This window comes from Brienomyrus brachyistius, chromosome 25, assembly GCF_023856365.1.
Source record: "Brienomyrus brachyistius isolate T26 chromosome 25, BBRACH_0.4, whole genome shotgun sequence".
Lineage (NCBI taxonomy): Eukaryota > Metazoa > Chordata > Actinopteri > Osteoglossiformes > Mormyridae > Brienomyrus > Brienomyrus brachyistius.
In genome coordinates, this window is record NC_064557.1 from 1,399,098 (window position 1) to 1,411,132 (window position 12,035).

Consider the following 12,035-nt stretch of genomic DNA (forward strand, 5'->3'; position numbering starts at 1 on the left):
GTCACATTAGGGTAGTGATTGAGAATAGGCCTATGTCTCCCAGTTTGTGTGTGAAATCCAATTGATATATAGTCTTATAACCCTCGGGAACCCTCGGCGCAGATGCCGTTTTCCAGCCATTTTGTTTACACTTACTTTGAGTGGGGAAATTCTCGGATGTTTTAGGTCTTTTTCTCCATGCCATGGCCTTTGTGGTGGCCAGTATCGCCCAGGAAGGGAGAGGGGTGCTCCTGAAAGACTGGTACGGTGTGAAGATCGGCCACGATGTCTCGCTAGCCGATTTTTACGCTGAATTCAGTGATGGTGTGTACGACAACATTCGGCTGCTGGACAGGGCCCGACTGTCATTTGTCAGAGTTAGTGTTGGTGAGTTAGGAATTTTTTTATGAAATCACAACTTTATTTCGGTCATTCATCAATTATGAGATGTATCATTCGACATGATGGCAGAGGATCAGGATGGGATGCTTTTTAAAAATAAATATGAAGCCGATGATTGATAATTTTTTTCGGACCATCTTTAAGTCATCCCTGCATTTTCTGGGTCAATCTTGATCACGTGATATTTTCTGACGATCTGATTGGCTAGTGAATGTTTACAAAACATTGCCATGTGCGTTTTCTTCTTTGGTCTTTGTCAGGGCTAATCTGTCCTGCCATTCCAATATTGAATACACATACTATTCCGCAGGCTGCCATGAGTTGATCTGCATTTTCTGTGGCTCTGAAGAGGACCTATCGGATAAGCCGGGTTTTAACCCGCAATGTGCAGACTGCAAGCGTAAAAAACCCATTCCAAGACGTGGGTTAAAGGGCTTGAATCAGACGTGAATCGTTGTAGTGTGTATATGTTCAGACTTTCTCAAAGACTTTTGAAGGAATAGTTCATGGACAGTGTGTTTGAATAGAACAGGGTTTCGTGATGTGATTTGGACCAGTGCAGTTAAATTCATATAGTCTTGAAAATACTAGCTTCAATCTAGTTTTCTCAAAATTGTGTAATCCTAGTCTTGGAATGGTTTCATGAACCTAAATTTGTCTCTGCCTGAGATGGGCTGGTGCAAAGATTTAAATCTGGGGAAGTGATGTGGTACATGTTCTTAAGTACTTGTTTGTAGAGTTGCATTTCCTTGTTCAACCATTCAGGTTCCTGTATTTTGTAAATTCCTCGTGTTTTAACATGTTTTAATACACTTTCTTTCTAGATATATACTTTAAAATCTTGGTTGTTCATTTAGAATGGGAATGACAAACAGAATATTGGTTTCAAATAGTATCATTTTTATATTCATGAATGAAAGATCAGCATAAAGTATCCAAATCCATAGTTGGGAAGGCATTTATGAGATACACATGGATCAAGGAATTTACATTCTTGTATTTTCTTACATTTAATATATTTGAAACGCAACAAACTGGAAGAACTGAGGAGGCGTACTAAGTAGGTCTGCTCTCTTCGGTATGTATTTTCAAATATGTATTTTCTTACATATTTGAAAGTCCAAACAGTCAATCAAAATTTGTAAAAAAAAATAAAATAAAAATCTCTCCCCCCCTACCCACACAATCCAAAAAAAAAAGGACGAGAACCAATTTTTTTTTTTTAAGTGGCCTTATGATGACTGATCACTTGTCTGGGTCTTTTTTGTTGTTGATGGCAGCTAACGTTAACATCGCTGGTAATCCCGTGACCCACAGGAGTCATGAGAAATTGTCAACCTCTAGTGCCGCTCATAGTGCCCCCCCCCCTCCATAGTCAGTTAGATGCCAGCCCGGTAGATCCGCTCTGACGCCGGTCCTGAGCCTAAGTATATCACTCAAACATCAGAAAATATTTCATTTTACAGAGTACAGTACTGTACAGTACTTTAAAATAAACTACTGATTTCAAACATCAATCAGCAATCCTGTATTGGTATAAACAATATAATGACAAATGCCTTATATGGCTAGCCCTGCGTGATGTCAGCACGGAATGCAGTGGTGGAAGACATCACTGATTGGTCAATGAAGTTCTAGCTATATAAAGGCTGATTTCACCTTCACATGACTGTCTTAGCGACAACTTCAGAGCAGACACTCCAGAAAAATTGACTCGACTTTTGTTTACCCACATTACATCTTCAGGAGGAAGAGGCAGAAAGAAAACAGCCTGGGATTAAGTTGCACAAAGGAGCAGGGACTGAAAAATGAAAAGGCTCAGGGCCCAAAGACAAAGCACGCTCACCTCAGAGTGTGGAGGAAACTGAGAAAGGTTGGGCAAAAAGATAAAGCTGTACTCAGCATGGATAAAGTCAGCGGTCACTCGGCCAAAGGCACAGATAGTCACAATCTAAGCCCAGGTCCCAAAATCACCAAATCAAACAGTGAATTGGTGAAACTGATCCCAGACCAAAAGGGAGCTCCAAAGAGAGACATTCCACCTGTGTAGGATAGGGAGAAGTGCAGAAGAGAACAGGAGCCTACTGGGGAGGACCAGGAGATGGGCGAACCAGAACAAGGGCCACCTGTAGAGCAGATGGAGAAGGGTGGAGGAGGACAGGGGCCACCTGAGGAGGACCAGGACTTGGGCCGAGGAGGACATGGGTCATCTGGGGAGGACCCAGAGTGGGACGGACGAGGACAGAGGCCACCAGACCAAAAGCCATCTACCACTAAATGGCATCGTTTCTTCAGGTTTCTTCAGTTTATGTATGATGCACTTATTTTTCTAGGTGTAGAAACTGGTGCCGAAGTTTCTCGATTACGTATTTTATGTGTTTTGTACATGTACCAATATTACCATTTCTTTATTTTTCTGATTATTACACCAATAATTATTTAGAAACTAGTTGTTGTAAATATAGGTGCTATAAGGTGATTGTTTATGATTTGTTTGTTGTTCGTAAGTAGTTATTTCAGTTATTTTAATTACCTGTCATTTTCTTTTTTTTCTTCTGTTCAAGTGTCTGTTAAGCACTTTGTAGACCCTGTGGTGTTATCTAAATAAATATTGATGTATGTTTAATGCCAAGCTCTCCCCAGGGCTCGGTTATGAGGTCGGCAAAAACAGTTGCTTCCTCTCAGAAGAGGGAAAAACAGTAACACTTTACTTGAGGGGGCACAAATACTTTGGAGTAATTCAGTTATTACTGAAGTACAAATCATGAACAAATGCTGTAGCTACTTGAGGTGAAAGATGCATCACTATTCATTAATGATGAACAAATATGAGATGAGCACTTGACTTGTGTTATTTGATACTTGTTCCTTCAGTAGTTTGCAAACGTTGGCAGAATTAAGAGATATACAAGTACCCCCCCCCCCCCAATCGATCAAACCGGCAATGCTACATGATGCTGACCAGGCCAGAGCTATTCATGGGGTTTCTTCCAGGTATTCAAATTAAGGGTGGTTAATGCAGTCAAGTGTTTTCTGTAAACTTAGGACAGGACTATTCAAATCACAGTCCTCAACATCTGAGCCCTGCTGATTTTCCAGCCTCCCTTTACCCGTGAGCCAGGTGTGAAGCCTCTGGCCAATCAGAATCAGTAAATATTCAACTAACAGCCTGGGAGGACTGAAAACAAGGCCTGAATTTGGAATTGACGTCCAGATTTGAAGAGCCCTGACTTAGAATATCCTTAGTACATTGATTTTCACATTTTGTCTTTACTCCAGTTAATCTTTATTGCTAGTTCATGTGACAGCTTAATCCAAATGTCCAAATATATCAATATAATTTTCAATGAACGTTTCTCATAGGCATAATAAGCAGATATACAATATGTAATTTGTTGTTACTGCCGGTGTTGCTTGAGTCAAATGTCTGTTAATGGGCTAGTTTCCTCTTCTTCTTCTTCTTTTTCGATGCACTTGTACATTGTTTCTGGCCACTGCTCATCTCCTCCCTGTTAAAACAAGCTAAGTTAGCAGCCTCTCAGACATTTTATGTCCTGTGGCTAAACGGACAATAACTGGGCAGTCCTGTGGCCAACACCATTCAGAAATGAACACTTTGTTATAAGGACCACATTACAAGTAAATCAAAGCGGTCATTTTATGGTCTTTATGAACATTTTCATAAAGGAAAACCCTAGAACCGTGACATCACTAAATTTAAAGGTAACTACTGGAAATGCACGATGACAAAAGAACAATGATTAACATTCCTTAAGACAAAACTAAATTGTACATGAATGTAGAGACCTATAGAACAAAAGGTTTAATTAACTTGAAACGGGAAAAAAAATTTATTGAGTGAAAGGATACAAAAAATTCTTTCATCTGAAAGGAAAGTATACCTTAAGAGTTATTTAATTCATTACTGTACATAGAGACATTTTGTAACACCAGAAAGAAATGGAATATCACGAAAGGGACAGTACATAAAAATATCTACATATATTTCCCTTACTTAAAATCCTTTATTTGTACTCCTTGATGCAATATTACAACCTCTTCCTCTTCACTGTCTGAGATAACTACGACATCCCCTGAAAATGAAGAATACAATTAAGTCACTTTAGGCAGGAACACAAAGAATACATTTTTAGACTAAGTTAACATGACCCATAAATTAACACTTACCTTTCGTAGATGTGATGGATTCTGATTCAGGCTGTTCTTCAGGTCCACCCTGCTCTATATCTTCTTCTTCCTCCTCGTCCTCCTCCACTTCATCCAGGCCCCAAGCATTCTGCAGGCCCTCTCCCACCTGGCCTGTTCCTGGGTCACGTACCACTGGTGATGGGACACTCCTTTTGTCAAGGAAAAGCTGGGGTCGAGAAGGCACAGTCAGTTCTAACCATCTAACCAGCGTTTCCAGGTAACAAAGGGCTTTCCCTGAAAATCAGACCAGAAGCTTTAAACCAAAGGATACGATTCACGTGGAGCCTCCGTTCTGCAGATGTCGTCTACGGCCTTCTCAACATCTGTCATCTCAACGGGGGCAATCTCAGTCTTCAGTGCTGTGATTCGTTCTTTTGCCATTGATTCCGCAAAACCAAATTTGCCACCTTCTTTCCTGCACATATATGTAAAGCTTGCTGTGAAATCAACCAAAGCTGGACAGTAAAACCAAAACAAGCCCAAGCAGGTTCTCCTGCAGTTCACCAAATTGTATCACCAAATCGGTGACTGGTTTAAAATTACCACCCCCAACCCAGCACACAAATTTGTTACCACCTCTGGTATCACTGATTTTGAAGGAAGATGTTATGCATCCGAATGACCTGGCTTTTATATGAGGTTACTGACAAACACTTCGTTTTTTTAAATAATGGTACACAACTGGTACAAATAGTTCCCGTTAAGCAGAAAAACTTCACCCAGATCAATGGTTTAAACCTCAAAGGAGAAGCCTTTTGAAATAAAATTTCAAAAACATACCTAACTTTCCTGTCATTTTCCAAGGCTTTATTGATTAGTTCTGTTATCTCACAGACCTTGACACTTGCAATCTTGCTACATCGAAGAACCTGTAAAATTACGCATTTACATTTTGCCAAAGTACTGCAGCGCACATCAGATTTAACAAAAAAAGCCACAAACTCACAGGTATTACTAAACATGCAGTTTCATATGTTTTCGTGAAAAGCAACACTGAGGACACTCTCTTAATGAAATATTTACATACAATGCACATCACAATTGTTAAAATTATTTTCTGCTAACAAAAATACAGAAAAAAATCCCAGACAGGTGCGGAGATTCCGACTGATCTCACCTGCTCTTTCAGGAGCATAATTCCTCCACTGGACTGGATGGAACAGATCTCTCTGTGCTTGTTCATTGCTATAACCAGCAGACCATCCATTATCCTCTCCTCACGCTCACATGGATCCACCAAAAGATAAGTCCTGCAAAAGAACAGAAACGATAATTCAGTAGAGCGCTCCAAGGTGGATGCATAGAGAGATGCGACGAAGGGAAGTTAACTTAGATATTTGAACACTTACCCTTGCTGGAAGAAGGAAAAGCTGACAGAGATAGGCATGTGGTAGATGCTGAGAGGGATTAAGTCTCTCTCTTCTGGGGTGTACTGTAGGGGAGGTTAACATTTATTATGTTATAATTACATTATGTACACAATGGATTTTACTATATTACGGAATTTAGCAGTTACGTGCAACAACTGTTGGGGAAGGAACTGAATAAGATGCAGATGGTACAGGAATTTCTCAGTGATACTCACGATGGTGACCTCTTCTCCCTGAATTCCGACGTCTGGGCGTCGGAAGTGGCACAGTGCTGCGATAGTCGCTATGCTCGCTGCATCCATGATATTGCCGTCATGGTTCAACACGTGCACATCTATCCTTATCTTCCATACCTGAAAACAAACACATACACCTAACCCTTCGGAATTTTTGTTGTTGTTTTGACAGAATGTTTCGCACTGAGGCAGTAAGTTCCTACGCCACCAGTCAAACGTTTTTGGCCACCACAGGTCTTACCACTTACTTTCCATTTATTTGATAAAACGCAGACTTTTTATTTTTGTTCAACACTGGAAAGTTGAGTGAACAACTTTGAATGAAAATACAAGTTAAATAAAACAAGTTTCCATTATAACATGGAAAATGTCTCTAACGGTGCATGTGTCAAAGATGAATCAAAGATGACATTTTCTTACTAATAAAGGTAACCAAATGGTGAACATACTGTAAATTTATTTTTTAGCAAAGAATATTAAGTGTATTTTTAGTCATTGATAAGTGGCACGCAAATGCAGAAAATCTCAGTGTGCAGAAACCTCTGTTTCGTTGTGTATATAAAAACACAGAAATTACAGGCACAACAACAACAAAGCATAAAAGTGCATTCAAAGCAACAGAGCTGCATGTTCATTATTATATTTAGTTTGTAGCTGCATAACTGAGGCCTCACAATAAATGGACACAGGCTTCCCCTCTAGGATGCACCTGAACCATATACTGAAATGGGGACCTACAAACCTAGACTGAGTCTCAGGCCACTGCATTTAAAGGCAACTTAGAAATTATAAAATAAAAAATTACCTTTTCACCTGATACTACACAAAGTGACTCTGTGTCAAGACACTTGGAGTTTCTGAGACATCTTTCCAACAGCCTATTCAACGTCACATGTAATTCAGACTGTCTGAAAGAAAAGAGCCAAGAGAGAACTCAGTATTGAAATGCACACATCTTTGTTTTGGGAAATGAACAGACAGATGACATGCAAATCTAAACCAGCTGAAAGGACATTAAGAACCATCAGGTTTATGACAAAGGAGAAAACACGGGGATTTAATAGTCAAACATTATCATCAACCTGCTCCCAAGACTTCAATTAAGATACATTGCTATTTTAGAATCGTGAACTGCTTCAGTTATCTAGTCGCAGAATTAACAATAAGCATGCATTCTGAATCAAAGCTTTAAAACTGTACAATTATACATGCATGCTTGCTATTTACTACAACTGTTGAGTTTTACCAAATGATAAATATACCATACCTGCCAGATTCAAAAGCAGGCGAAGCCATAGGCGATAGCTCCAAGTTGATGAACATAATCCCCTCCGTTGGTCGATTATCTTTAGGAGCTACCAGTTCACACGACACTTGCGCCAAAACTCTGCATGTTAAAAACACACACAGATCCCAAAACTGGAATATGTACTCAAAAATGAAGATATTTTAAACACTGAAATTAGCCTAAATATTGTAGGGCTAAATGACTTCATCAACAGTTACAAAAGAAAAGAAAAACACAGATTTTTTAACTAACATTCGAGAAAACGAACATCACAACTCGGGCTAAAATTACTCACCTTGTCTTTCCCACGTCAACAACGCAACATCCATAATCGGTTCCAAACGTAATCTTGATGTTTCTGTAGTCATATGTCTGTCTTCCATCCAAACGCTGCCGGAAAATAATGAAAAAAATGATTTAGCTGCAAAATATTTTCAAAGATAAAGCTTATGATGCAAGAATTCCACGTGCTGACACGATTTAAATTATAACATATTCATTTTGTTGGATTATAATCCGTGTAAATAATGGAGCCACCTATAGCATATATATTTTAAAGTCACGTTGTGACATGAAGGATTACGCGAACTTCAGCAAAAGTAACGCCTGAAATTTGACTTGGATATTCTGCGGAACTTTACCTTTTTCTCTTCAATTGCCTTCAACAGAAACTGCCGTTCGCAATTTGACAATGGTGTTTCTCTCATGTTTTAAATAATACAAAAATACGGACAATCTCCCAATCACACTACCCACACCTTGCTTCTACTATTTCTTTCCCTTACATTCAGGCGCACGTTGATGACGTCACTTTGTTTGAGCGATTTTAACCCGTTAAATTTCGGAACATTCCGATTCGGAAATGTGTTTAGATCAAACTGAGTATCCCCCCACCCCCAGGGACCCTCTGTCTGAGCACCAGAAACTTGTGCTTAATATCGATATGATTCCATTGGTTTTGCAAAAATGCAATAAGCATTTGAACTGCAGTGTTCTCAATCATTTTAATTCATGGTTCTCTTATTGTTGTGCAAAGCAACATGCAAGTGAGGAAGATAATACAGCACAAGCATACAGCTGTCAATGAGCCAAATTGGGCACTAGTGTTGCTAGGCTATGTTTCCAATGCAAGGTTATGTGAACAAGAGCCATACAAAATCACCCATAACCTAACACCAGGAAAGCTCTTTAAATAAAGCAAGAGTAAACCTTTGTGGGAGAAGCGCAAAGTAATAAGTGAGTCAAGCTAAGATGAGTCTTAAGAAGGAATAACAGGTTCCATTAAGATATGAGCTCAGATTGCTGGATTTAGAGTCCCGAGTGCTATTCATTACACTCTGCAATGAACGCTGTTAAGTCAATGAACACGTAGTTAGAACAAAAGAGATAAGGGCTTATGCTGGATCAATGAGTAAGGCGCTCAAGCCATTACTGAAGCAAGTGTGTCTCACCCTGTCTCTCGATGTCCCGTTTCAGATTATAATGCGAGTACTGAGATATGTAGGGCATTGTTTTCCAACCCGGTCCCCGAGGTCTCCCTAGCAGTCCGCGTTTCTGCTCCCTCCCAGCGCACCTGACTCATCGAACGCCAACCAACTTTCTATAACCTGGGTAGTATCACAGTTTTGTCACTAGATGGAGCCGTTGCTCTATTCTTTCTTATTATAGTTCACGTTGTTGTAGTGTAGTGGTCTCCAACTGTGAGTAACCATACATTCCAACCGATTATTTCAAGTAGTCTTCGTTTTTGTTTTTTTAAGGGGAATTTGAACCAATTTTTGTTTGTCAGCTTGTTTAATGTTAGACAACAACATCAGCCTGTAGATTGACTTAAGGCAACGGTTCTCAAACTCGATCCTCGGGACCCACTGCCCTGCTTGTTTTCCAGCTATCCCTGCCCCACACACACGTTCCAGCTGTCTTTCAGCTTCTGATTGACTGAACACACCTGATCCAGGTAATCAGCAGTGTCTTCACCAGCTTTTTGCGTGTGGCGTGTTTATGATGGCTGTGTTCAGAATGTCAAGACACGTTGGGTAGCGCAACCATGCGGGAAGTGGACCGACAAACGAAGTAAATCTTTCGAAAGAAGGCTACTATCGGTCTTTGTCAGCTGACGTTACCCTTGCTAAAGTCGCAGTGTATTGGGGGTCGAATCGCCATTTTGGTTGTGTACAACGCAGTTCAGCTACCCATCGAGACGTACTATCGAGCCTTTTTGTGTATGTGCAGTCCACCGTTTGGGGTTTGGGTTAGATTTAGGATAAGGGTTTTTGGGGGGGTTAGGGTTAGATCTATCGATTAGCACTACGGTAGCCTAACTCGACATAACATCGGCATTATCTCTGATAAGATGGACACTCGTGCTGTGTGAAAGGCTGTCATACTAAGTCACATGGTAGAAATGGCAGAAAGGTGGAGCACAACATGAGACAAAGAGCATATGGACAGTAGGTAGAGGAGGTAACGAAGAGTGTATATTCGCGTGCATGGATTATAAGCCGCAATGCTAGATAAGGCTGTCACTGTGTGCTGTGCACTGACAAACCAATGCCTAGCTATAGTTTAAGTATAGAGACATTTGCAAGTACGGTTTTTAACGTTTCACATGATGTCTAGAAGGATCTGTATAAACTGGTTGTATACCGAGCCTGTGTTCTGCTTTCCGCTTCTATTTTATTTTAAACATTACCAATAAAGTTATGTCCAATTACATTTTTGTGGCGTTCTTGGCTCTTTCACCTAAATGACTGGTGTGTTTTGGCAATGAAAATTTTGGTAATGAAGATTAACTATAAAGTTTCATAAAACGTTACATTTTTGTGGAGAAAAAACACTGAATATGAAATATTAAGTTTATTAGCCACATGTTTACATCCGCGATACACTCAAAATGGCGAATGGGGCGTGTCAGAGTGCAGACACGTGACTGACAACGACCAATAAGCATGTATTGAGGTACGTCATTTAAGATGTATTTTAGTAGAAGAGAGCTGGGGATTGTTTTAAAAATAAAGCAAATTTTTGGAAAAATATATTCCGTTTTTGTTTGCTTTTGTCTTTAGTGCTGTCTCACTTCAGCGGTAAAAGTGGGACAGTATTTTTAAGGTAAATGGGACACTTTTACATGTAAATAATGTAGATCCGAGGTACCCAACTTTTCGATCGCGATTGACCATTGTTTGTAGGTAGATCAAGGTACGATAAAAGAATAATACTTTATGTCGTTGGTGGTGAACTGGTCAATCGCGGTCGGCCGAAAATACTTCATCCACGGGCTATGGTCGCTAAAATATACCAAGGAATGTTTAATGGAGATTTGAAGACATTAATGACGTGAAAAAGAAAAGAATTACTTATTTGAAGTAGCTGGATCTTGTGAACAAAGTGTTACACTGAATTTATCTATGGTTTGTTTTCTTGGTCAATGAAATATTGCGTTGTGCAATTAAAGAATATGTTGCCTCTATACAACAAAACCACTGTGCCATTTTAGAAGAGCCGTCGCACTTCACCTGAACAAGTTCATAAAGAAATGAGAGGTGCCTGTCTAGGTTTTATCCCATTTAACTCTTAAATATTATATAGATTGTTTAAATGTCCAGACAAAACCTTTTAAGGAGACCTGCAGCTAATAGAAAAAAAGATTAGTTGAAAGCAAATGGCTTTCATGAGATTTTTCTAAATCATTTACCAAAAAATCTTCCACTTTGTATAGTTCACCCAATTTCAGTTTTATATTTCGCTATTCAGACAGAATTCGAATTCGTGGCATTTGGACCTATCTAACCATTTTATCATCACGGAGGGTCTTCATCTGGGTCCTAAAGTCTTCTCTCGGTTCAAAATTTCGTTTTGTTCCCCTTTCACTTCATCTTCCTCTCGTCTTCCCTACAATTTTCTCTCACCCCCACCCCCCCCCCCCCCCCCCCAATCTAAACGAAACGTACTAGGGTTCGGCGCTACAAATGGTAGATCGCTCGCGAAGGGTGTATGAATTAGTAAGATCGATACCCCAGTTCTCCATAGCTCGTTGATTGTATTACTTTTAAAAATCAAATTCTTCTCAACGTAATAACTTGATCCTTAGCCACTCAGGATCTCCTCCAAACAACGCTGATAGGGAGAGTTGGTTACTAATGGAAATGGTTTAATAGCAACATGAATTCGGAATCAAAACATCGAAATATTCCAGCATTGTCTCGCATTTCATCTCATGTATGTGTGAAAAGCTGAGAAAACACCTCAACCCACTGCCGAAACCCGGGATCGAACCAGGGACCTTTAGATCTTCAGTCTAACGCTCTCCCAACTGAGCTATTTCGGCAGATATGCATATGATTTTCGAACCTGTGAACTGATGCTAATTTTAAAAAAAATCTACGATTTCCCCTGGCTTCCATCAGTGTTTTCCCAAAGTCCTACTCTGCTTCAACATTTTTACTCAAAGGAGTAATTTAACGTCTCTAACAAAACCAGTGACCTTATTCAACAAATAATTTCATCATGGTACTTGTCATTATGTACAGTTACAGTATAGTTTGCTTAGGT

At 39.8% G+C, this 12,035-nt stretch overlaps 1 protein-coding gene and 1 non-coding gene across 2 annotated transcripts; both read right to left on the bottom strand.

Annotated features, from left to right (window-relative positions):
* Positions 1 to 3,643: 3,643 nt before the first annotated feature.
* On the bottom strand, positions 3,644 to 8,380 carry exosc9 (exosome component 9). The gene is made up of 12 exons (XM_048996527.1): positions 8,126 to 8,380; positions 7,780 to 7,874; positions 7,464 to 7,583; positions 7,002 to 7,104; positions 6,176 to 6,313; positions 5,940 to 6,022; positions 5,708 to 5,840; positions 5,371 to 5,459; positions 4,862 to 5,005; positions 4,570 to 4,736; positions 4,397 to 4,475; positions 3,644 to 3,890 (listed from the first exon to the last, which is right to left on the bottom strand). Exons 1-12 carry the CDS (start codon positions 8,189 to 8,191, stop codon positions 3,812 to 3,814), a joined length of 1,296 nt encoding a protein of 431 aa, XP_048852484.1. The 5' UTR covers positions 8,192 to 8,380; the 3' UTR covers positions 3,644 to 3,811.
* A 3,358-nt stretch (positions 8,381 to 11,738) lies between these two features.
* On the bottom strand, positions 11,739 to 11,811 carry trnaf-gaa (transfer RNA phenylalanine (anticodon GAA)). Its single transcript has one exon. It is a non-coding gene; the product is annotated as a tRNA-Phe (tRNA).
* Between the last annotated feature and the right edge of the window lie 224 nt (positions 11,812 to 12,035).

Excerpts from the sequence above, each read along its gene's own strand:
- exosc9 (XM_048996527.1), bottom strand. The coding sequence starts at position 8,191 with ATGAGAGAAACACCATTGTCAAATTGCGAACGGCAGTTTCTGTTGAAG. Across the intron at positions 6,314-7,001 it reads GTGTAGTATCAGGTGAAAAG|GTATGGAAGATAAGGATAGA; the intron begins GTAATTTTTTAT and ends GTTTGTTTTCAG. Across the intron at positions 4,737-4,861 it reads ACGGAGGCTCCACGTGAATC|TGTCCCATCACCAGTGGTAC; the intron begins GTATCCTTTGGT and ends TGACAAAAGGAG.